Source organism: Falco punctatus (genome assembly GCF_963210335.1).
Source record: "Falco punctatus genome assembly, chromosome: 1".
In the NCBI taxonomy this organism is placed as follows: domain Eukaryota; kingdom Metazoa; phylum Chordata; class Aves; order Falconiformes; family Falconidae; genus Falco; species Falco punctatus.
Window position 1 is genome coordinate 12913240 of NC_137580.1, and position 26627 is coordinate 12939866.

General features: G+C 39.3%; 1 protein-coding gene across 4 annotated transcripts in view; it reads right to left on the minus strand.

Annotated features, from left to right (window-relative positions):
- Positions 1 to 26627, minus strand: part of INPP4B (inositol polyphosphate-4-phosphatase type II B) — a 356888-nt gene that overhangs the window by 185844 nt on the left and 144417 nt on the right. For all 4 annotated transcript variants that reach the window (XM_080403492.1, XM_080403493.1, XM_080403494.1 and 1 more), the window contains 2 exons: positions 13246 to 13364; positions 11298 to 11414 (listed from right to left, as the gene is read on the minus strand). In XM_080403492.1, the coding sequence (XP_080259618.1) occupies positions 11298 to 11414; positions 13246 to 13364 (236 nt within the window). The remainder of the gene's footprint in view (positions 1 to 11297; positions 11415 to 13245; positions 13365 to 26627) is intronic.

The window sequence follows — 26627 nt, forward strand, 5'->3', positions numbered from 1 at the left end:
AAGCCTTTCATGTTTATTCATCAAATATTTAAAATACAGCATAAAACAAAACATTTAACTAGTTTACTCTGAAAGCACTTTACTTTGCTCTTCTAACAAGAACTCAAGAAGATCAAATCTCACATTATGTCCAACAGATATGACTCTTACTTGATTTTTAAATAGAATTATTTGCTCAGCTTTACTTTAAGTACAAAATTTCACATGTAAGCATTTATTGATACAAGCATATCCATAAGTGTAAAGAACACTTTTGTGAGATCTGTAATAGAGGAAGAAAAATCTGTTCCTATAGATTGAATTTATTGTTTTCAATTTCCAAGACAATACACCCCAAAATCTTAAAAACAAAAATATGTTTCTAAACTCTTTTTAACTGCCTGCTTTCATATAACACAAAAGCAAGAGCACTTACCACTGCACCATATATGTTTCTTCTATTTTTTTCAATCCTTATCTCATCTAAATATATTAAACACTACACAGAAATATTTTTAGCATTGAAGAAATAGGTTTAAAATGTACTGTACCTTCTTTTTCACATCAGTATTTGTAAATGCCTTTCTATGAAGGGAGATGGAGGAGTTAGCTAGCAAAGTTTGCCTTTGCACAGGAGTTAGCAGGGCTCGTTATAAGAGCTTTAAACTGGATTTGAAGGGGGAAAGGGCTAAAACCAGGCTCGCTAGACAGGCCTGGGGGCTGCACGCCAATGTTTGAGGGACGGTGTGCTACAAAGGTCCTTGGGTCTGCTCTCTCAGCCGAGGTAGGGGATGGAGACCCATATGGCAGCAAAGATGCAGGGGTTAGTGACGTGTTAGAGACCATGGAAGTGCCTGAGAACAGTCGCGCAAGCAGCAGGGCTTCTCCCCCAGAAAGGCGGCGGGATCGCTCGCCCAGCTGAAGTGCCCCCACACCAACGCACGCAGCGCGGGCAGCAAGCAGGAGGGGCTGGAAGGCACCATGCAGCGGGGAAACTGTGATGTAGTTGCCATCATGGAAACACGGTGGGATGAGTTGCACAACTGGAGCGCCGCAGTGGATGGCTATAAACCCCTCGGAGGGCAGAGGCAAGGAAGGAGAGGCGGTGGGGGAGCCCTGTGTGTCAGGGAGGGTTTGATTGTCTAGAGCTTAATGACGGTGATGACAGGGTTGAGCGCTTATGGGTACCAATCGGGGGGAAGGCCAACAAGGCCGATATCGTGGTGGGAGTCAGTTATAGACCACCCAACCAAAATGAAGAGGAAAATGAAATATTCTAGAAGCAGCTGGGAGAAGTGTCACAATTGCTAGCCCTTGTTCTCATGGGAGACTGGAACTTAACGGATTTCTGCTGGCAATACAACTGCACCACAAAAGTGGAGAGGAAACAGCCTGGGAGGTTCCTGCAGCGTGTGGGAGCTAACTTCTGACACAGCTGGTCAGGGAGCCAGCTAGGCAGGGTGGACCACAGAAGAAGAACAGAGAAGGACTTGTGGGTGGTGTGGTGGCTGGGGGTCGCCTTGGGCATAGCGATCACGAAATGACAGACAGAGTTATTGATTCTCAGAGAAGTAAGGAGGGGAGGTAGCGGAACTGCTACCTTGGACTTCCATGGGGCAGATTGTGGCCTGTTTAGGAGCCTGGCTGACAGAGTCCCTCGGGAAGCAGCTGTGAAGGGCGAAGGAGTCCAGGAAGGCTGGGCGCTCTTCCGGAAGGAAATCTTAAAGGCGCGGGAGCAGGCGGTCCCCATGTGCCAAAGGACAAGCCAGCCGGGAAGAAGAGCACCCTGGCTGAACAGAGAGCTTTGGCTGGAACTCAGGGAAAAAAGGACAGTTAGTGACCTTTGGAAGAAGGGGCCGGCAACTCAGGATGACTATAAGGGTGTCATGAGGTTATGCAGGGAGAAAATTAGAAGGGCCAAAGTCCAATTACAATGCAATCTGGCTACCGCCATGAAAGACAATAAAAAATGTTTCTACAAATACATTAGCAACAACAGACGGGCTAAGGAGAATCTTCATCCTTTATTGGATGGGGGGGGGGGGGGGGGGAAGAGGGGGGAAACATAGTGACAAAGGATAAGGAAAAGGCCAAGGTTTGTTAATGCCTTCTTAACTTCAATCTTTAACAGTAAGACCAGTTGTTCCATGAGTACCCAGCCTCTTGAGGGGGAGACCAGGGCAGGGAGCAGAACGAAGCTCCCATAATCCAAGGGAAAAATGATCAGTGACCTACTACACCCATTTAGATGCACATAAGTCTATGGGGCTGATGGGATCCACCTAAGGGTACTGGGGGAGCTGGCAGAAGTGCTCACCGAGGCACTTTCAATCACTTACCAGCAATCCTGGCTAACCGGGGAGGTCCCAGTTGACTGGAAGTTAGCAAGTGTGGTGCCCACCTACAAGAAAAGCTGGAAGGAGGATCCAGTGAGCTACAGGCCGGTCAGCCTGACCTTGGTGCTGGGGAAGGTTACGGAGCAGATCATCCTGAGCACCATCATGCAGCATGTGCATGACAACTGGGGGATCGGGCGCAGCCAGCAGGGGTTGACAAAAGGAAGGTCCTAGGTTGTCTACCTGAACTTTTGTAAAGCTTTTGACACCATTTTCCACAGCATTCTCCTGGAGAAACTGGCTGCTCATGGCTTGGAGAAGTATACTCTTCGCTGGGTAAAATAAAACAGCTGGATGGCAAAACCCAAAGCATAGTGGTGAATGGAGCTACATCCAGTTGGCAGCCAGTCACAAGTGGTGTTCCCCAGGGCTCAGTACTGGGGCCAGTCCTGTTTAAAATCCTTATCAATAATCTTGACAAAGGGATTGAGTGTATCCTCGGTAAGCTTGCAGGCAACACCAAACTGAAAGGGAGTGTTGATCTGCTTGAGGGCAGGAAGGCTCTACAGACGGGTCTGGACAGGCTGGATCCATCAGCCAAGGCCAATTGCATGAGGTTCAGCAAGGCTCAGTGCACTTGTGTCACAACAACATCATGCAACACTACAGGCTAGGGGAAGAGAGAGCAACTAGAAAGCTGCCTGGAGGAAAAGGCCCTGGGGGTGCTGGTTGACAGCTGGCTGAACATGAGCCAGCACAGTGCCCAGGTGGCCAAGAGGGCCAACATCACTTGGTTTGTGTCAGAAACAGTGTGGCCAGCGGGACCAGGGCAGTGACCGTCCCCCTGCACTGGGCACTGGTGAGGCCAGTACTCAATACTCAAATCCCGTGTTCAGGTTTGGGCCCCTCGCTGCAGGAGGGACATTGAGGGGCTGGAGTGTGTCCAGAGATGGGCAGCGGGGCTGGGGAAGGGGCTGGGGCACAAGTGTTGTGAGGGGCGGCTGAGGGAACTGGGGTGTTTAGCCTGAAAAAAAAGGAGGCTCAGGGGAGACCTTACCGCTCTGTACAACTACCTGACAGGAGGTTGTAGCGAAGTGAGCATCAGACTCTTCTCCCGAGAAACAAGTCACAGGACAAGAAGAAATGGCCTAAAGCTTTGCCAGAGAAATATTAGACTGGATATTAAGGAAAAATGTCTTCACTGAAAGGGTTGTCTAGCATTGGAACAGGCTGCCCAGGGAAGTGGTTGAGTCATCAGCCCTGAAGGTATTTAAAAGATGTGTAGTTAGGGACTTGTTTAGTGGTGGACCCTGAAGTACTAGGCTGATGGTTGGACTTGATGGTCTTGAAGGCTTTTCCAACCTAAACAATTCTATGACTCTGTGGTTGGACTCTGTGAGTACAGATATGTTAGATTTTCAAGACACTAAAAAATTAAGATAACAAATATTATAAAGCAAAAATCAAAATAATTTCAGGAAGGCACTGAACTATTTCCATTAGTACTGAACCAGGCTTTGAGAAAAATGGAAGTTCCTTAGTGAAGATTAAGAGGCAGATGCTATGCTATAAGCATTTCTTATTCTTTTTTTTCCCCCCTCAATATTTAACACATTTCCTACAGTTAATTCATTTCTGTTAACGTAAAATTATAAATGCTGCAAGCAAAGGATGGCACATGAACATTTTTTCCTGCAGTATAAATACAATTACTTGTAATAGATTATTCTAAAGTCTTATTTGACAGAAACCCACAGAACATGAAGCATTGAACAGAAGTTCACAATTGCAATTTTTCAAGGAGTTCAATGTGTCCACTTAAAGTTAGAAGTGCTTCTACATGAACGAGAGAGGCATTGATTTGATGAATTATTTTCCAGGTAAAGAAACTACCAAAAAATGAGTTCAACAGGCAAAACTAGAGCTTTCCATACTAGAACAAACATCTTAAGTCTTCTGCTTTTTTTTAACCTGCAGGAAGCCCCTCTCATTTATAAACTACCCATCAACTATAGTTAAACATGTCATCTGTTGTGTGTATAATTTTAAGTAGCTACAGCTAAAGGCAAACATCACTATTTTCTTGAATGTCAGTTCCCCTTTGTACTTTTTAGAATTTGTGTTGGTGTGATGGGACTAACTGATCATTCACCTGATAAAAAAGGGAAATCATCAATGAGAACAGACAAATCTTATCCTTTGAGCCATTCAACATTCCCATGTTGCTGTGTTTAGTACAAGAAGGCTTGCAGTGCCTGGGCTGCCCAGGAGGGCTGCAGTACCCAGCCTACCAGGGCACCAGCCACCCCTCCTGAGAAGCTGCACCCCCAGTGCCTTGTCCAGGTGATGCCAGGGTCAAAGGCACTGGGAAGGAAAGCAGATCAACCCTTTGAAAGGACAGAGGCATATTCTTCAACTTGAGGCCATGTTCTCACAGTCCAGTTGCTCCACACTGACTAAAGAAACACTGTGCCATGCTCTTCTTCCTCTATTCACTGCAGCATGCATATTTCAGAGGAAAACAACCCTGCCTTCTGTACTAGGCACGTGTCCCTTGAACCCTGCAAGTCATCATTAGAAATGATAGAGCAGTGCAATAACCACCTTGGATTTGTTTGACTATTCTGATGTGGTCTGTGCTGGTCTAGTTAGGGATGAAGCAATGAAAGATATCTATGAATACGTACATACAAAGTACTCATGGAAGAACGCTACATTTGCAAGCTTTTTGGAGCATGCTACAGAGACTGGAACAACCATGCCTATGTTACTGAAATTCTTAGCTGGTTAAAATAAAATCTACAGGAAAATGTTATCTTTTCTGTTTTTCTGTTATTCACTATTTGGTTCCCTTAGAACCCTTTATATTTGTACAGAATACAATTGGTCTCATCACTACGTAGTTTTACAGCAGTTTTCCAAAAAGTCAGCTCTTGGAGCAAACCTTTGACTGATGTGAGGCAGCAATAGCATTTGATTGACAGAGTAGGTAGAAAAGGAAAAGAAAATGGAAAATGAATGAACAGTAAATTACAACTTTCCCTGAAGACAGAGCAATAGGGAAGAATTTGCCTCAATTAGTAAAAAAAATAATAAAACGGTAGGAGGAAAAGTAGGATGCTTTCAAAGAGAGAAAATTTTTGCAAAGTCAAATCCTCCCACTGAATTTTCAAGGGTTAGGCACAAAGAGCAGTAAGGCTACAAATGGACTTTAGGTCTATACCTGTAACTTTCCTGGTCTTGACACTTATCCCCAACTCTCTCGCAGATACACTAAGATATACAAAACCTTATTACACCCTCAGCCACTTCAAAGAAAGAATTTATTTCAGTATAAACCCAAATGAAAGTCAGCAGTTTGAATTTCCCTTTATGTGTCCAGACTTCTAAAAAATACTGAGAAAGATGGACAATAATGTTTTAAGTGGATTCCACACGCATGTTCCCAGAAGAATAAAAAGTATTCCTCTGCTCAAAATTTCCAATAATGGCTTTTAGTAAGAATATATAATTTGATGCAAAAGGAAAACTAAATTTATCATCAAATATATATTTGTGAAAAAAAACATATGATTTTGAAAAGAAACATGAATATCTAAAGCTTTAGTGCAAATATTTCTTTGGGTAGGACCATGGTACCGTACAATACTGCTCTGTTCAGAAGAATGAGATAATAAGAGTTTCTAACTTAAAGCAATATTTCTCTAAAAATTCTGCAGAGATGACAGTGAATGGAACTGTTAAAAGGAAGAATTTGAAGTGCTTTTTCTCTAAACAAAATAGAGCATTTTCAACATCACTTCAAGTTTTAAAGTAAAACAGCTTCAGTAGTTCTAGTGTTCACAAGGGTGAGGGACTAAGAGCACTCTGCTACAGGCAGAGTGCGAGTAGGTGACATGCAAGCTTTTACATTTATCTCTGCTAATGCATTTCACATACTGCTCTGCAGTGTTCCTAATAGTCAAGCCATGGGCCTCTTCAGCAGAGGTGGCAAACCCCACTTAACTGCACGGTGGTTTTGTGTTACAGATCAATGCCCACAAGGGGACATGAAACGCTGCTGCCACTTCAGGTTTGGTTTCACAACTGAACTCAAAATGCTTCTTTCATGACAGACAGTCTTCATTTTCTACTCACCCTGGTGTGATTCAGTTTTAATAGGGATACTTGCAATATCAAGAAACATACAAAGAAAAACCCTTTGCACATTTTCATTTATGGTGAGTACGTTCAATAGAAAATTCAAACCTCAAAAGCTAAAACGTGTAATTTGAAGCCTAAATAATCTAAAATTGTCACTTTATAACAAATTCCCGTATCTAATACTGTGTTTCCATGCCTACCACTCCTAAAATTACCATGTTAATCTGACTTTATTCTCATTGATTAAGAGAAAATTTGGGAAGTAAGCAATGCAAGACCAGACAGTAGAACGTGTAATATTCCAACTGCCTTGTATACATCCGGTTTCTCCTGGTTCTCAGGAGCTTTAGCACAGTTGGTTATATCATCAATATCACATGTGTATTCCAGTAGTTACATCCATCTAAAGGAGATTGTATCTACCTGCTGGTGTTTAAGATAGACAGCAAAAAAACCTGTTAAATAATCTAACCCTAGTTGGTATTCAAAATCTATGCTTTTGAAGCTTCTTCTCAGGCTTCCCAATTTCCATTTCCTCCTATAAATAAGGGGAATCTGTGAAGGGGTGATGCAGGGACTACATACAGAAAGTTGTAACCAGATAAAGTTGCAAATTTCCTCTGCTTCCAACACTTCTCCATGTGTGGATCAAAAGGAGGTGGCCCAACTCACTGCATGTCATACAAGAACAGTGTTTACCTCAAGATCTTGTTGCATTAAAACAAAAGTAATCCCATCACACAAGATACAAACACTTTCAAACCCACTTAACAGATAGAAAAGTCGGTATAGTAAGAATCTAAGCAGTAGGTGTAACTGCATGAAATAAACACAAATCAGATGAAGATTGGGCCACAGAAGAATCAATCTTGGAAAAAAAGCAAAGAAAAGCCTCACCGTAGCTAAATGTTATGTACTTGCCCAAAAATATAGCCATAGTGCTCTACACAATGAAGTTCAGAATGCTCGCTGCAGGACGCAAGTAGTATACATTCCGAACGCAGGACAGACAGACTGTTGCCTCCCAAATTAGTCACTAGGCATCCCCGCCTCTTAATGTAACGCAAATTCATGTATTTTGTATTTTCTCCAGGTCTGTCATGGCAGTGGTACCTAATTTGTGCAAAGCAGTATTTTCAAAGATAATTAATCCAGTTTTAGCTTTAAAATTTGCTAGACCAAACTGGGCAAACCTGCATGCTTCTAGGAAATATAAGAATAGCATGCCTGTACAGAAGTGGTACAGAGGTAATACTTTAACAGCATATGAGCCTCTAATTTTGATTTTTTTGGACAATGACTTAAACAGGTGCAGCCTCAGCACTATGACAAAACCCAAATATCTAAAAATCTTAAAGACAGTGCAACTCAAGCCAGTGAAACATAAATTTGCTCACGGCAATATCGGATGAAAATTTTTGTGATGTAGAAACAGATATCACAGTACATTTTTCAGACTATGCATTACCCACTGCTTTGTATGCATGGCTTCACTGGGTATATTTAAATTACATTTCATAAACACACTATTAACTTCTTTATTCCAACTATATTAAAGTAAAGTAGGAATAGCATAGTCTTTATTAAAAGTTTCTATTTACATGAAAAGTTACAGTAACCAATCACCCTAACTTAAGAAGACTAGACAAAACAAAAAAATACAATTGTTTCATTATATTAAAAAGCCTCAATTACAGAAAGCTTGACACAGCCAAAATATAATCAACATCAGACAGAGATGCATAAAAAGTGAAAAGTGCAGTTAGAACATTCACTGTATCAACCACAGTGAATGTGATACCAGCTGCACAGTAGTTTAATATAATTAAACTTCACTCCTTATATAATGTAAGTTAAATGACAGCCAAGAGTGAAGTTAACTATCCGCTTTCTGGTACAGGGATGCAAGAATTGCAGGGTTATTTTGAAATTTTTAAAAAGAGCAGCCCAAGTAGCATGTCACAAGTGCCAAAAAAACATTCTGGTTGTGTCACACTGGGGAGCATCCCCTTTCACTTTAGCATTATGACCGGTGTGCATAAACCAAGCAGTATATAATTGTTTTTGTATTATGGTAAAAATCTAGTGGGTTTGAAAAAGAGACCTAATTCTCTTGTACAGAAAGAGGCAGCTTTAGGAAAAAAAACACAAAAATGCTTCACCCTGTGATGCAGTCACTGCCCTTTTCCCTCCTTCTCTACAGTCTTCTATTTGCGGCAGTAAAATCCTGCCGAGTTTAATTAATGCATAGAATTCACTTCCTTTAGTTTCATTTTAATTACAAGGGAAATAAGAAAAGAATAAGTACATATTTGGGACGAGGGATATTAGCTATTTTGAATTGGTTAACTGAAGTAACCAGTAGTAGTATAGCCCTGATGCTGTGGGAATTTTATCACTGTAGCTCTTTGCCCAGTTTCTCCAAACTATTTTGCAGTCAGATCCAAAGTTGATTCTGCCATAAATGCTCCCTTGTACGAGCTGGTGACTGCTCTGGAAGCATGACCTAGAAGAGCAGAAGCATACCTAACACCCTTGGATTCACCTCTACCCCCAAGTGGATTACCTGTCTGGAGAAATGGTGGGGCTCCATGTTGTGGCTATAAGCTGTGGCAGCATTTTTTGAGAAACAAGAAAGTCAGCTTTGTTGTAGCCTGGATAATAGAACTGTGAAGCCACAGCACTTGGAACAGGCTTACTGCCCACTTCTTGGATCATGAAGCAAAGACTGAGGTCTGTGCAGTTGCAGCTATGCTAGTAATAGTAACAAACATAGCTCATTTAAACCTGACTTTTATGAATCTATATACACCTCCAGACACAAAAAGGTCACCTGAATTAATACAAAAGTGTGATGGCTTCCAATTATAGTAAAGAAAGTCAAACCATTAATTTTATTGTTGCTGATATTCTAGGATATAAACAGAAGTCCAAATATTGCCACAAATGAAGTCACAACCTGGATGGCCCAGGGTCGTTGACACTTGCAGTAGTCTACCTTAACTCAAATTCTAAAGCTTATTTAATTTTTTCTTATCTACATCCTGTTTTAAAATGGCTTAATATTGGAAAAAAAAAGCTAAATATATATAAACCAGGGACAGGATTAACGTCTTCCCTTACAAAAAGATATGATAAAGCTATAAGTCTAGGTGTTTTACATAGGAGCTACATAACTACTATGACAAAAGTAGTAGTTCTCTCTTGTGACTTATGAGCTACATTAACGGGATTCTCTGGGAGATACTCTAATCCTGTACTACAATTTTAAAGAAGAGTTATAAAAAGTTACTAAAAGTTTGTAAAATATTATCAAATTTTATTGATTCTCGAGGCTAGATCTTGTCCTGTATAAGAGGCAGCATCAAGACCTGCAACTAGAAGAGTAGTAGTACAGGGATAGCTCTATGAATCAAGTCCACTCTTTTTGCTTACAGACAGGATATTATTTTCCATCATCTGTCAGTCACAACAGAAACTGGAAGGGAAGGGACAAAGTCAAACTGCTTTCACTCAATTCCTGTATCTGTCCAAGGGTGACAATTATATTGAATAAATAGCAGATCCCATTTTAAGCCCCTGTAGTCTAAACCATAACCAAAAATTAAAACATAAACATTCTGAAAATGTGTGTATATGCCCCCTCCCTTGTTATTCTTAAACAGAAAAAATACTTTAGTCTATAAACCGAAAGTAGTCCAGATTCAGTGTCTGAAATATTCCATACATTCCCATTAAAGAGGACAGCAAGGAGACAGATCCAACATGTTTGCTCACAAAGGTCCAGAACATAAACAAACACATAAACTATTTTCTACCTGAAAAAAAATTACAAGTCCTCTAAATCTGTAACTTTGTAACTTTACTTTTGTAAGCAAAGACAGTCTGATGTTGTAAGTTATGCCTTTAATTTCCTTCTTATGGATAATGAACGCATATAAAGTCATTGAATGAGCTTGCACAGTCTTTAATCGTACTAGGGGCCAATTACAGATGTGTAAAGAGCATTTCAGCTAGTTAAATACAGGCATCAAGGACCATTTTTGATGCCCAAGAGAAAACTATCTCTGTGGACTCCAGCTGCCACAGAAGACAAATGCAGATCTCCCATAGGTCCTATGGTATCTTCTAGCTCTGCAAGTCTGTCTTAGATCACCTGGAGCACATAAACTGGTACTCATGGTCTATGTTTGGCAGTTAAATCACTCAGATCACCGCACTGACCTCCATATATCATCTCAAGTGAATAACTGTTTGTTAAGTAAAAAGCTGACAGTGTAACCAGAAATGTAGACTGCAACCCAAAATTATTGACCTTTAGCAGTGACACAGATGATCTTGGACCCTTACAAATAGATAATAGCAGCAGCCACAGGAGAACTGTGGGTATGCAAGAGATCAAAAATAAAATGTGGTTACCTCTCTCGAACATCAGGTTACATGCCCCTATTATGATTCTGGTTTGGGCATATAATAATATCAGAAACATATTTCTGGAAAATTATTCACAGTGGTGTTATCTCAGTGTATTTCATATGTTCTCTGCCATCAAAAAGCACAGAAAAGTATTTTTTTATTTGCCAGGAATACCCGTGCTGATTCATGTAACCAATTAAACAATAGCACAGGGTCTATCTTAAGTGCATAGTTCTCTTTCTCTATTCTCTAATACAACAACAAAAAAATACAGTACATTTAAGGTATAAGAAAAAAGCAAAACCAATTGTACATAAACCTATTTCCCCAATTGGAAAACTTGCTGAAGAGAACCAAAGAACAATATAGTGACAAACTTAAATCCTCAGTACGATTTATGCAAGAATGAAGCAAAGCACTTACCGTGTCTTGAGATTTATCTTTGACATCATAGACTGCTAGTTTTATTTTGGTTTCCTCATAGATGGGGTATTCCGGTGGGAATGTCACACCAGTCAAAAACAGTGGATCTCTTGTACCCTGTGTAACATGAGTAAACATTCAGTAAGGTAACAGCTGTGCAATGTGTAGTAAGCCATTATGGATGTACAGAAACTGTGGGCTCTTTATAACAAATTAGCTTTTTACTGTGGAGAGATGTGAACAGCTAAGTATTACCCAAGCAGTCAGAAAATCAGAGAACTTCAAAACTTTGTTAGGAAAGTTTCAAAAAGATTTCTGAAAAGTTTTTTAACTGGAAAAGATATTGAGTGCTTCTGCAATAGAAACTAGCAACATGCCCCTAAACAGCTCAGCCAGCAGGTCTTAGTATGTGCAATGAAACCTGTAATAAACAAACCTGATCTTTATCCCAGAATATTTTCCGAAATCTCATAATAATTTAAATGAACTGAAGACACAACTCACACACAGAAAATGAGAGATCTTCATTAAGTCACAATAAAATGTCTACAGAAATGCTATAAAGACTCCCTGTATTACATTAAGGATACTGATTTGCAGGGAGGGGATTACAACACCCCTCTTCAGGCAGTAGAGGAATAAGATAATATTCCTTTATGTTGTAGCACTATGATTATATCTAAAAGGTGAACACAGAAGTAACCTTATCATAGCTTCAGATATATGAACAGTTCAATTAATCATATAAAACGTTGGCTAGAATTTCTCAATGTTTAATTATACTTAGTTTCCAAAGATGCTTAGGCTAGTATCCTTAAATTTTCTATTAAGTAAAATAAAGGATTTTGCAGGATAAGTGTAATTTCTCTTAAAGAAAATAACTTTTCTGTGCCCCTGCCTTCCCCTCCCCCAAAGCTTGACCATGAAGCTGAGAGCCTTGACAACAAATTCAGGGATTTATTCAGATCTAGGACATTGTGTCAGGAAATGCATCAACTTCTATTCAATAAATAAATAAATAAATAATCTATTCCATCTTCTGCATGACATCATTCCAGTTTGCAATGAAACACCCCAATCAGAAACAAGATGTTTGAATTAAGCCTGAAACTATAACAATTTAATTAGTAGTTAGTTGAAACTGACCACACAAAGAGCTCATGAAATATTCTCATTGTATTTAACAGTTAAAACAAGCCTTTCGCAAAATCATCTCTGTTTACAATAAGACTTCCCCATTCTTAATGAATCTCTACAGTAAATTAAGCAAGCTACACCTACATTGCCTGCCCACACTTAATTTTCCTCTGTGAACCACTTTTGCTGTTTCTGACATGATGCTTACAGGGCAAAGTGAAGACTCGCAAAGCATCCTCAGACAACTTTTGCTGTAATGTGATGCAAGTTACTAATTATTTCACATAAAGTCACAGACATTACGTACACACACACTTTTCCCTAATTATAAAAGTAGGCTAATATTTTTCAAATTGCAAAAGCATCAACTTTCCAATGTAAAAAATAGAACAAGAAACAGATAGGATATATAGGATATAACAGACCATATAATACACCTATGTTCTTCTGTAATTTAAAAATACTTTACAAATACCTTACTCACTGTACTCTAATTTTACTTTGCAGTGCCTTGTACTTTCATGAAAGCAGCTATTCCCTGTTTCATTCTAGATCTATGTCTGGAGAACTGGAGTATTCCCTATGCCTCTACTTGGAACAACAGAGCTTTCATGAAAAGCCAAGTTCATTTCTAACCGTTTATCCTGGTTAAATGCCAAGAACTACAGCACATTCAGGTATGCTTTATTAACTGGCAGAGTGTGCTTGTCTTACCTAAGACTGTGCACAAACTTGTTTTACTTCTCATTCACTAAGGAAGAAAAGAGCAATTCATTAATGACCGTGTTAATTGAATAAGAAAGACTCTCACCTCCACGATTTCAGTGCTTGAATACCTCGTCAAAATGTGCTCTGCTGGATGTACCACTGAGACTTGTATAAACGTATTCAGCTTCCGATCACGGGTAGCAGCCACTAGATCCTTGCATGCTGAAGACAGTACAAAATAAAAATAAAATACTCAAAAGAAAACTCTGGGAAAATGCTGTCACAGGCACAGGACAAAGCAGACTACACTCCGGCTCCAGATTAAATCTCTAGAGACAAGCCGATTTAACAGAGGAAGTCCCTTGGAAGTAACTTACAGAAATAGGAAGTCACATGCTGCATAACTGAACTGAGATTTTGTTTCCACTAAAAATACTTGCAGCTTCTGCAAAGCTCCCTGCCAGAGGCTCATCAGCTCCAGTATATGAATTTACACACACTGCAATAGTAGGTAATTTTACATGAGCACTCATTTAATCTGCCACAAAATCTCTCTTAGCTGCCTAATTTGATCATCTCTTGTTTGACAGTTTTCACTGTACATGACCATTTTAAACACATTCTGAACCAGTTAAATGCTACCAGTGATTAGGTTAGTTTATATAGCCTAATACTACATTTTGAACTTTTGAGCAGAATTCATCGAATAAAAATCCACATACCTAAAAGCAGATAGCAAAATAACCAATTCTTTTGTCAGTGACTTGCATATAAATGAGAAAAATAATTGTATTCTGGCTATGTGACATCATTATTAAAACTCGTTCTACCTAATAAAAATAGAGAAATTCAGTTATTGTTTAATAATTCATTTTTATCCTGGGGTCACAGTCATGCAGGTAGGTGATGGAGTTCACTCTTTAGACTAACACACCTCATGCCCTCTAACCAAAAGGACAAAAGCACCAAAGAAAAGAGAAGAGGCAGAGGAAAGAAACAAATGCACCATTAGCTGCTCTGCAGAAGGGACGTGCACTAACAGGGCATGCGCGGGTTCCCAAGCAAAACCCCTCCACCTTACGTTCTTCAATATGGAATATGCAACCGTGAATACTGCGACAGGATCTACCCAGTGCTTTCTGCAGTGCATCAAACTACACTAGGAACTTAGAAGCCCGATGGAACAAAAGAAAAGCCTCTGGTTTCAGAGAGGCTAATTGACAAGAAAGAGCCAAGAACATTTTCTAGGAGTCACTGCCAACAGGGGCTTCATCAAGTGCAGCTGACCTTTAACATTGTAAAAGATGAGTCAGATTATCCTCACAGCAAGCAAACCTGGTTTGTTGAGAAGCCAAGGAAAGGAAAGCTCTGATACATACAAAAGGCCAACTCAGCTTGGTTTATACTTTTTTTTTTTCCTTTGGGCTTGGACCTGCTGCTTGAGGAAATAAAAGGAAAACTGGCTGAAGCTTTTTTACTGCTCTCCCATAGTTATAAAGGAACAAAGAAACAATTACATCTAACCTTCAAAGATTATTTTGTCGTTTTACTTTAGCCCAAATTGCTAATGAAATCTTTTGGTAGATAGTCTCAAGCTGACCCTATCATAATTTGCAGGTAAAAGTGAAATAAGAATAAAAGGGTTTGCATTATTAAGTCTTTATGAAACAGGTGATGTAACAGAACCAGAGTTGAATAGCAATTCCTTGCTACTAAGGCTCACCATATTATTGAAATTACTCTAAATATTAGCACTACTTGATATGACCTGAATATAAGTACGAGCAGATTTATGGAAAAACTGTTACCAAAGCACAACAGGTTGGGCAGATACCTAGCTGTTTGAACTATATCCTCTTTAAAGCTCACCACAAATGCAGAATCAGACCATTGAAATTTCCAGATAGAGCCATTTTCCCCCACAAACCCTGATCTTATGCCACCACCAAATCTTCAAATGCTCCACTCTAATCATGTTTTTAGAACACAGCACAGTAAAACACAGTTTCAGACGAATGGCAAGAGAGCTAATTTTCAATATGAGAAGCTGGAACATTGACAGATATAGTTGAATTTTTCACATCCACCACAGAGGAAGGCTAGCCAGCTCACAATTCAATAGACCTCCAAAGATGACAGGAATACATCAAAAAGGAAAAAAAAAACAGAAAGAGACAGAAACCTAGTAAAAACAAAAATAAATAAATAAACGCACCAGTGACTCTGGCAGGAACCCTACAGCTGAACTTGTAAAAAATACTAGTGCATGATGAATGGAGGTAAATCCCCTATAAATAATGCTTTTATTTCCTTGTGACATGTCTCAGATACATGAACTAGATGTGACTAATTCTTTTAGCAGCCAAAAGCATAGGCTTTTTTCCTATTGATAAAACTTTAGCAATAGGAAGAAGATTTGCACTAAGTGTTCACCACCTTGATGATATCTGAACATAGGAGACAATTTCTGTGGTCATAGCCAGTCATTAGATCATTTTCCTGTAAAAAGACAGCTTAGCAATACGATCTTAATGTCAACTCTACCCAATGAAATTTAAGATAATTCATCTGCATATCCCCAATGGGGAGGGATCAGCACAAAGTATTAGAACTCTTTGGGAGATCCCAGTGCAGAGGGATAAATGAAACCTGCATCTACTTCGATGACAGAATTATTTGTCTCTACTGGACACTGGGCTACTACTGTTCACAACTACTATTTCAATCAGAAAGGATATTCAATAAGGTTGTCACCAGCAGACAACTGAATACTTGGTGTGACACAGAATTTGTCAGTTTGAGCCACAGTGCATCACCTCCCTTAAAAACAGCCCAACTGAAATGTTTAAGAAAACATAAGGATTACTTTAAAGCTGATGACAAAGAACAGGAGAAGTTTGTTATACCCTGTTCATAGCCTAGAAAGTTCCACAGCCCCACATTGCATTACTGCCCTTTAAACTATCTTACTAGCAGTATGTTTGAAAATCGGGTCTTCTCAAAGAAAGAGTCAACCGTGTTTGACTATGTGAAACATGACATGGTTGTGAAAGTGGAATACCAGCTATAAGTTATATATTTGGACACATCTCTTGGGCGTTATTGACATACTCCTCAAAAAGAAACTGATGAAAATACAAACATGAAAGGCATGCTAAGGCTGGTTTCTTAGCTGCAAATGTAACACAGTGAAAGCAGGTAACAACATCAACACGCTTTCCATCATGACCTATGCCCAAGCAGACCATATACATAGGTCACATAACTTTTCAATACTTCACTGTGCTTGAATTAATTCTGGAAAAACTCATCAACAAAACTCAGTGAAATGAAGTGACAGCTTGTACTTACACACCAGAAGTATATGAATCTACTCATTGTGACTGTTGACTCAGTGTGTAAAAGCCTGAGTCATCCATTCCCCCGGTAATCCCATCTCTGCTAAGCCTATCAGCGTACAATGAATGTTTAAGGAAGAACTACATTAGGAATAATTTATGCTTTTAAATCAGAGAAAAAGAAGTTAAGATGGCTGAAAGAAACAACTTCTCTACATATTAAAGAAAGAAATACAGCAAAGTAATCACTATGTGTAGAGCAAGATGAACGGCTGCAAGGAATAAGAATTTCTTTAGAATGTAGTTACAAATACTCATTTATTTTGCAAACCTATGTGGTCTACATGTAGATCTCTTGCCATTTAAAATGCCTTGAAATAAATTATGTTATCCTTCAACAGTTATTTTCTAAAGAATAAAAGCAAAAAGAATATTAATTATGTCATTTCCATTACTGTTCTACTATCAAAACCATGGTATTATTCTTACATGAATCACAGTAAACAAGTCTTCCTTCTCTATCAGTCATGCTACATATTGCCCTGTACATGTCAGTACTGCTACAATGCACACAAATCACGTGTGCTGTAAATGCAAACCGCATAAGTAGATATTTGACTCTGGAGTCCTGCCACATTCAGTATTTCACTGTTCTCTATGCTGCACTAGCATGCCGCCTCTGCTCTTCTTCTGGGTGTGTACACACACACACGTGAAGACAGCAGAAGAGAAAGGCGGGCTACTGTTTCCTCAAAACTGGGCTAAAGTGTAAACACAGCCAGAATGTTGCTTCATGATTTCAGTGACCAATTCATGGCACCAGGGAGAATTTTGTGAAACATTACCTGTATGGAGGAATAGAGCACTGAGAGAAAGATTAAAAAATCCCCATGACTATATAACAATAAAAAGTGGGAAAACAAACAAAACAAACAACAACAACAACAACAACAAAGAGAAATAGTCTGGAAATTCATCATCTACGTTCCCTGAAACTGTAACAATTCTGACCAGGCATTCAGCAGGGCTCCAAGCACTAAGCCCACTGGAGCCAGAAGAAGTTAATCTGGCAGAGAAACAGGGAGATGCAGCATCCCCCAGAACTGAAAAAGATCCAGTAGCTGGAACAAATGACATGGGCAGAGGGACTGAAAGACATTCTTTGCTCAGAGTTCACAGAGCTGTTTGGGAAGAAAACCAAGCACTAGCCCCAGAATTGGGAAATGGCATTCAAATGGCAACATTTATTTTTGTTAGCAGGGGAAATTAGAGCACATCAGTGAATGTCTTCCCAGACCACAGATTCACACGATGCATGTATTGGCCTACATGGCAATTTGTGAGGTAGCTTTTTCTTTAACCAGTGACAGAAACACCATTTAACACAGCTTCACTCCTTCCCATTTTCAAACCAAAAGAGATTGCAGGGGTCTGGCAAGGGAAAAGAATTAACCACCATAGCCCCATTGTCTCCAGAGCACACTATTTTGTACGCTGTCAAAACAGGACGGAAAATTAGTAGCATCTAAAGACAAGGGGCATGGGAGAAGCCTGCATGTCTCACACACCTGTATGTGTGAACATGATGTTCAAAATTTTTTTCTTTTTCATTTCATTGGCATTGCAGCAGCATTATTATCCCCAAGCAATGTAGTTTATAAATAATATTGTACAGTATGTCAAGGCAGACTAATTAACTGAGGTGCAGCTATTCCTTAGTGGGCAAAAGGACACATTAAATAAGAGAACACTACATTCAGACCTGTGCTACATGCAGAACACTAAACAGTACACAGTTTTCTTTCCTCCACCCTGGAGCAGATGTTGAGGAGGGCAGGAAGAAGAAAGTGCACATCACTGCTGCTTCTGCCTCCACTGAACACAGCGCTAATCAAGCTTGCTGAAAACAATACCTTCAGTCAGGCACACAAAGGCTTAGGAATAATCCAGCTTTAGAACATACAGGAAAGCTTCGGTCGTACTTTTAAATTAGGAGTGTAAATGCAACTGTAAGAGGGGTGAGAACAGGACAGCAATGTGTTCTCTGCGTGGCAAAACATGCCTGAAAGCAAATGAGACAAACATTTGAAGACTGGTATTAGCACGGAACGGTGTTAATGAGCACTCCTCCAGCTACTGCTCCATAATAAATATTATTAATTGGTTTATCATGAATACTACTAATTGATTGTCCCATTCATGTGTCAGCAGGAATGCTTCAGTACACTGGTGGGTAAAGAGCACCTCTACCCAGAGACCAAAAGAACAGAGAAGTTACTCCTGCAAAAATTTGCAGAGTGGATTCCCAGTAAAATTCACCTTACAACACTAAATATTGAAGGACACAGCCACAGAAATTATAATATCCATGTTATTGCAAAATGAGGGCATAGTTACATGGTCATGAAACAGGTATGTACTAGGAGGAACACTCATCAACAGTAGTGACTAAAACAGATACTCAGACTCTGGTAAACTGCAATGGAAAGAATCTCTACAGATTAGAGGTCCAAAACATTTGGACCACATGTAAGTAAAGATCCACTGATTTTTACCTAAGAGAAGCTCCAAGATCACTCTTCCTGTCTCTGGGGATGACAGTCTTGTATAAAAATAAAATACATCTCTGTTCACTGGAATGTACAGCTGGTTGCTAAAGTAACCTAGTTATATCTCAAGAAAATACACATGCATAACACAATTAGTATCCTTCAGAGGATGACTGTAATTAACAGTGGGAAGAAAATTGCTACCAACAGTCCAAGGAGAAAAAGATGACAGGGCAGTCATCAGATGAAGCACAAAGAGATATATCTCTATGACATCTCTGCAAATACAGGTTGGGGGGGAGGGGGGCCGGGGCAGGAATCCCACTATACCAACAATATTAGCAGTATTTACTGTAAGAAAGATCAATATGCTGTCCAGAAAAACCTCAATCATTAGCCACTTAATTTGCAGCTAAAAGAGCATGATTATTTAGGAGTCATTGAAATAAGATACACAAGTGCTGCTGGGGGAAAATGCTGTACGCTGATAGAGGGTAGGGATAAGTGATCATGCCCAGGAGTTGAGATGCCAGCTGCACTCATCATCCTATTTGCATATGAAGTGATAAATCTGGTTAGAATTACCACTGTGAAAATCGTAAGTAATCTATTTCAGAGTAAGTTCTGCCCACCCCTTGGTTTTGTAGTACTAAAGGAATTTTAAGTTTTGTGTCTTTTGCATTTTACTGAAAGCCTCATGCCGGACTAGTGCGTTAAGCAGAGCACTTTCAAACTGCATACCCTTCTGCTTTCTCCAAGAAAGTAAAATAAATGCAAAGGCTTAGACTGTAACTTTGCATTGCCACTACCAGCAGCAATAATAGCCATTTCCTGAGTGTGGGTTTCAATTCCTCTGACATGTTAGAGCAGGCCTGTTTCATATTGCAGCTTTGCTATTCAGCCTGGACAACCCCAGTTACTTACACAGTTTAGGTACGATAGATGCAAGAGCTGACTGGATCAACGAACAGCTCACAGGCATCGTATTTCCACTGCAGAAGTGAATGAACGGTTACATGTGTTAACCACCTCATCAGTGGTATTTACATTTTGATAATATGTTAATCCATTGCTAAAGTCAGACAATCTGTTTCAGCATATTCACTGCTAACAATCATACTCCTCCAGTTTTATTTACAATTGTGTATAACTGACTTTCACCATCTCTGTGTTCTAGGCTTAAGCTACACAATGGCAACAAGGTCACAGAAGTGACTTTCTAGCTTTGCTCAGAACAGCTGGTTCCTTAAGTTACAAACTTCTCTTGATCAATATTTTTAAACTCCTTTAATTTGTGAAACTGTATCTGAGAATTTCTATCTTTTCCATGTAGTGCTATATTTAGTTATAAAAATGTAATTCTTCCAAAACAGACTGCATTTCCTCACTGAGCACACCGTGCCTCTTGACAGCACATAGAATTCTCTTTCTGAGATGCTGCAGTAGTCTAATGACAGCAAGACAGAGCTCTTGCTCTTGCTTTAGATTCTCAGTTATCCGCTTTACCTTCTGTCCGAAACTATTCTGCTCATGGCACCACCTATTAATAGTATTTATACCCTGACCTGAAGGTGACTTAAGTTGTCTGGTGAGAGAAATGAAGAAAGAAGAAGAGAAAAAATGAAAATAAATGCTTAAAGTCTTAAAAAAAATCTTGCTGTACATCACTACACTCCAAAATTTATTCATATCAAAATGAATTTTGATTCCAAAGCTGTAATTTAGTTTGGTATTGTTAGTATTTTAGAATACCACAAAAGAGTTTACATCTCCTGGAAACAGAGCTAAAAAACATTTCTTCCTTTACCTCTTCCTAATATTGTCATATCAATTATCTAATAAAGATGCGAACACTGTAATTTCTTTCAAAGGCTTCTCACTATCCCAAAAATAGAGTGGTTGCAGGTTTAAGTATCAGGTGAAGAATTCAAAGAATAGCCAACGGTATACAGGCCTCCTTTTTCTTGTGACTGAGTTTCTTTACACTATAAGGTCACAGGAAACATCTAGAACCTCTAACAATTTGAGATTTATATGAATAAAATATATTCTGCTGGTTCCTAACTTTGCCCACCTCTTCAAAAATAAATGTACAAAACTGCATCAGCAATACCACAGAAAGATGAAAAGAAACAAAAGTGCCAAGTCCCTCTCAAAGTTTTCAGTCTGCCACATCTGCTTTTATTCTAACAGCACACATTGCTTCCTTTGACATAAGCACTTACACACTGCTACACCAGTTGTCAAGCATTAAGTGGTTTTGATCCTCCGTGTGCAGTATTACTTTACAACACCGTAGAGACAGTCTTTGTCTCTAATATGTAAAGAAAATGCATCTGTTGCTCAGCCTTACTCCAAATCCATGTCACCATATACATTTTTACAACATACTTTCAGACTTGGTGAGGAAAGAAGCTTCCCTTGCAGAACAAAGGCAGGCAGTCAAGCAATACAGAGTCCAGCAACTACAGCAGACAACAAGATTCAGATACAACCTGAAGGTTCTATACAACCTGAAATCCTTTAGGGTGCTTCTTTCACTGCAGTACAACTGCTTTGAGCAGCTGTGAGCAGCTACTCTGGCGTCTGGGTGGAAGTCCAGCTACAGGAGCCCAGACATCAGTAGGGAGTGATCCATCCTGCTTCTTCAGCATGTCGTGCAGCCTGGAGAAGACTCCAGGGCCCCACAACTATGTTGTTATTACCACCCAAGCTAGCTAAAGTTAATACAGACCCACGTACATCTCAACAACAGTGCAGTTTTAGAAGCTGCAATAAGGATGTCTCTTTCACATAAACTTCTCTGAGTGCCAGCTCTTTAATTATAAACTAATTGATTATGTGGCCATAGCCATGTTGCCCATGAGACACTGCTAGTGAATGAAACTATTCATTTCTTCAAATGAAAATATTACATAATGAAGGAAATCATGATGACGGTGCCAGGACAGGACGCAGTAGACAGCTATATTAACAACAGGAACTAACAAAAGAAAAGACTGGCAATAGTTAGACTTGCAAGCAAAACTATTGCTCAGCCGCCTAACTGAACAGCCTTTAAGATTCATTTGTCTGAGAAGAGTTGGGTTCCTCCCTTTACATATGCCAAGCACAGAGCCTTCAGCGAAGGGTGAAGAAGCAACGTAGTTTTGATCAACTGCACAGGTTCATAAAAAAAACAACCGAAAACAAAGGCAGAAAGGTTTGACCACAGTAGTACTCTCCACATGTAGTGCTCAAAAGAGGCAGAACGTGGCCTTTAAAAAAGGCAGGCAGGGTACTACCGAGCAGTGTGATTGCATTTTTTTTTTTATTATCCCCTTCCCCAGTACTCTAAATGATAGTCTGATTCACAACTGGTTCTCATTGCACAGGGGCTTGTCAAATGTCGAAAATTACTTGTGAGTCCCTGTCGAAAAAAAGGGTCCTCTACAAAAAATAGAAAGCAAAGCACTGTTCCTCCAATACACCAGAGGTCATCTTTTAGCAAGGCAAAAGCCACGCTCATTCACATGCCTAAAAGGAAACCGGACTAAAATGTACTTCAAAGTCAAGGCAAAAAGCAGCAAAATATAGTTTTAATCAAAGGAGAAAATAGATTTCTGCAATCTAGGACAATCACTTTTAGCCCTGTAATGATTAAATTTCCTAGTCAGGAAATGCATGATAAATGCCAAGTAATCTGCATGAGCTATAGTTAAAAGGAGATGTTCTAATGTAAGTAAAACTTATCTGAAAAGGTGGCAATTCTGGATTAATACCTAAATTAGAGATCTAAGTAAGAGACAGTGCTTTACTCCTCAGGGGATTTTGAAACAGCCATTCTGACAAATAAAGAATACTTTAATAGCATGGGACCTGCATGAGATAACAAAGTATAACCCCTTTATAAGGAATTACATATACATATATGTGTGTGTGTGTGCGCACGCATATATATATGTTTCTTTTCACATAAACGACAGAGTCCAGAAATAACAAAAGCTCACAGATTAAGGGTTGTGTCAGAGGACAAGTTTCAAGGAATCCATCTCCCATGAGCATTTTGGATTCGTTTACTCACACATCCTGAAAAAAATAACCTTTACTCCTAAACTTCTCCAAAACGTACATCTCAACCATCAGCACTCTGTTGGTACAGACAAACAGCCTTTAAAAAAGTACAGGGTGACAAATAACCATACTGATGGGAGTTGTGCCACACTTAGATGTCACAAAGTAACTTTTTTAAGGCAGCATATACATTTGTATTTCCAGTTTCTTCAAAATCAAGAGCGAGCTCATCTCTCTAGGATACCGGCCTGACATTATTACCCTAAATTGTTAACTCACAGATTTACAAAAAGTCTGCAGCTTGTATTTTGAGACAGATCTAAAAAAGGGGGAGATGTTAATGAGCTCTACAGAGCAGTAGGGCCCACCATACTGCATGCTAAACCAGAAAGTTGAATTCTTGTATTACAAACAGACTGTCATTTCCAGCAGGAATTTCTTCAAAGGTCAAAGGCTGCTATTTACATGTTACAATACTATGTTTTAAACCACCTTGGTTTTGATGTGTTGACACATATGTAAAGACATAGCTGACTTCTTGCCAGAGAAATCATTTTCAATTATTTGTACTCCTTCATACAAAGAAATATTAGTTAAGGATTAAAGGGGAAAAAAAACCCAACCAAAACCAAACCTTCATTTGCCTCCCTGGCAGATTTGAGATTTAAATCCAGAATGACCTAGGCATTGCTGCTCTTCATCTCACCGGGAGCATGTTCAGATCTCAGTTGAAAACAGTGCTAGTGCATTTTACTTTTTAAAGCAGTTCATTTACAATCCTACAATCATTTACAAGCCAACAATCCTCAGCTTCTCAGGTGTGAAAAATTCTGGTCTTCAAAGAATGCTAAGCCCAGATTCTTCTTAACTCATCATAATGAAATTCTGCATTCACTCAATCCCTCGGAAATCAGTCTTAAATGCAGAAGGATTTCAGATTAAAGTGTCAGCTTATACTTGTTTTGAGCATTTCAACTATATTTCACAAGATAGGCATTTTTAAAATTTAGTTCAATTTATTTAATTTTTATTTCATATACCACGTAACAGAAAAAAGGTACAAAAAATATGGTTAAACACAATAATTGAAGTGTCCGTAACTGTACTAGAAAATTTATTATCTACAGGAGGTGGGGGTTAAACAATGAAGAAAAGCATTCTTAAGCATTTTGTTTGTTTTCAGCAAAGCTGTCATAAGCACCTCAGGTCAGTCTGCTTGTCATGCTGCATTCAGTTTCTTGTGGGATTTTGTGGTACTGCATTTTTGGAGAATTTCATTTTTTTTCAGGGCCTGCAGGGGAACCTAATTTTCAAGTCGAATCTCACCGCAGGACATCCATTTCTAAAGTTCCAAAAATAAGTACATCTATAACTAATGTGTTCAAAAGCGGAGGATGACTTCAGTCTTCTCTGCTAATTAAATGTTTTGCTTTTTATGGAATGTCTGTTTCCACATATGAGGATTAAAAAAAAAAAAGTTCATGGGGAAATGTTTTGTAACATGAAAGTATTACTGCAATTATTTCTATAGGCATATTTAGACATGTATTTAACAACTGCCATTTGAAAGGCAACTGTTCAGTTAACACAGTGTAGTACCATTACAGTCAAAAAAGTCAAGAGCTAGCATGCTCTGAGTTACTTAAAAGTGTATCAATTACTATACTATTGGCCTTACAAAACATGAATTGTTTAGTGGCTGTTTAGTCATTACCATTCTGCACAACAAGCATGAATTAATTTCATTACTACTGTAACCTGTAAATAATTTGCTTGCTTTTAGTCCCCCAAATTATCTATTATCTACTCTTTTGGAATTTTAAGGTGACTTTATCTTCAAGGAGAAAGACACGCAAGGAAAGAGATGCTAGGAACTCCCTAGAGAATTCTTCCTGAAGTGCTTTTCAGACTGGGCTAAAGGTTAGAAAAGACCAACTGCAGAAAGTGACAGTAAAAAGTCAAGCGTAAACTCACAAAAAGACAGAGATGTTCATGAGTGGGTTTTCAACAGAATACTCTAAGCCTCCACACACCTGCTACCTAGTTTTGGAGGTATCTAAAGTCTCCAGGTAATTAAGCTTTCAACTCTAAGAGGCCCCTAGGTATCTGCAGGTTGGCTTCTGGGCACGTCCCAGTTGCCTCAGCCTTGAGAATGCTGAGCAGCTCTGAGCCCGTATCTGGCCCTGTCAGGGTTTGCAAACCACACACCTATCTTGACAGTCGCAGGTTGGCAGGCAGTGGCAGGGCACAGCTGCTAGTGCATGCTCTGCAAAAACATCACTGCTGATTTCCTTCCTAACAGACCCAGCAGGATGGCTGAAGGAGAAATGGGGCCAGTGCCCCTTTTAATTCAACAGAGCACTGTACCAGAAAGAGGTCAGATACAGGGCAGATCCACAGGTTTAGCATTCTGCCCGCCTCTAACATAGCAGCTACAAATCACAAAAAGTTGCCAATTATTACACCAGAGAGCACGTACAAGCAGACACTGAAGTCTTCCTCTTGAAGCTGTCCCACCTTGTTTTTTAAAAAAGGAAGATTTACACGCAGCAGGTGTAGAGGGAACAAAAAGTAATTTGAAAACTAATTTCTACATTTTACATATATTATTTTACATTAAATTGTTGCTGAATATGGGTCACTGTCCACAGTCATTCCACAACTCAGGTCCACCACACTAGAAAAAGGGCATTAATAACTAAACAGTCATCCTCAGCTTGCTTTGTCTTAGACCTAAATTCTTTATTTGTAGAGAAAGGGGGAAGAGTTTCAATCCAGTGTAAAAGCATCCATTTCAATTTTATCCCTGGCCAACACCACTGCTGCAAATATATATCAAATAGCCATTACACTTTAAACTTCATTTTGCAATCATTCCCACTAGTAAGTCTTCCCTTTGAGAATATACAGAAAAAATTAAACAAAACTTTCCATGCAAATGTACACAAAAAAAAAAAAAAACCATAAAAATGAGCACCAGGCCAAGAACATTAACAAAATTCTAATTCCACATTGGCTAAACTCTCTCCAGCCCTAACCCATTATTTGCCCAAAAAGCAAGGCAATTCAGGTCACTGTTTAGTGCAAGGCACACTAAACACGCTAAAGTATTTAATAATAATGCAAGAGTGGAAATTCCCTAAAATATCTTGAGTCCACATAGATGGCAACAATTTTAAACAATCTAATTTCAAATAAATATGAGGGATTATTTAGAGATCCTGAAGAAAGTCTAGAACAAGGCAACAGGTATCTTACTATCAACATATGGTACAGAACATGACAGAAGTCCGTTGCAAACCAAATAACAAGCTCTAAGAAGCCTCAAAAATCTGTCGGAAAGTTACACAACAGATCCCTGTGCCACAGATCACAGAGTTAAGTCTTGAGCTTATCGGGTCCAACCCCCTACTAAATCAGGGTCAGCTACAGCAGGTTGCCCAGGACTGCATCCAGCTGCGTTTCAACCGTTTCAAATGATGGACACTTCACAACCTCCCTAGGTCACCTGTGCCAGCGTTTGACCACCCTCGCAGTAAAAAAGT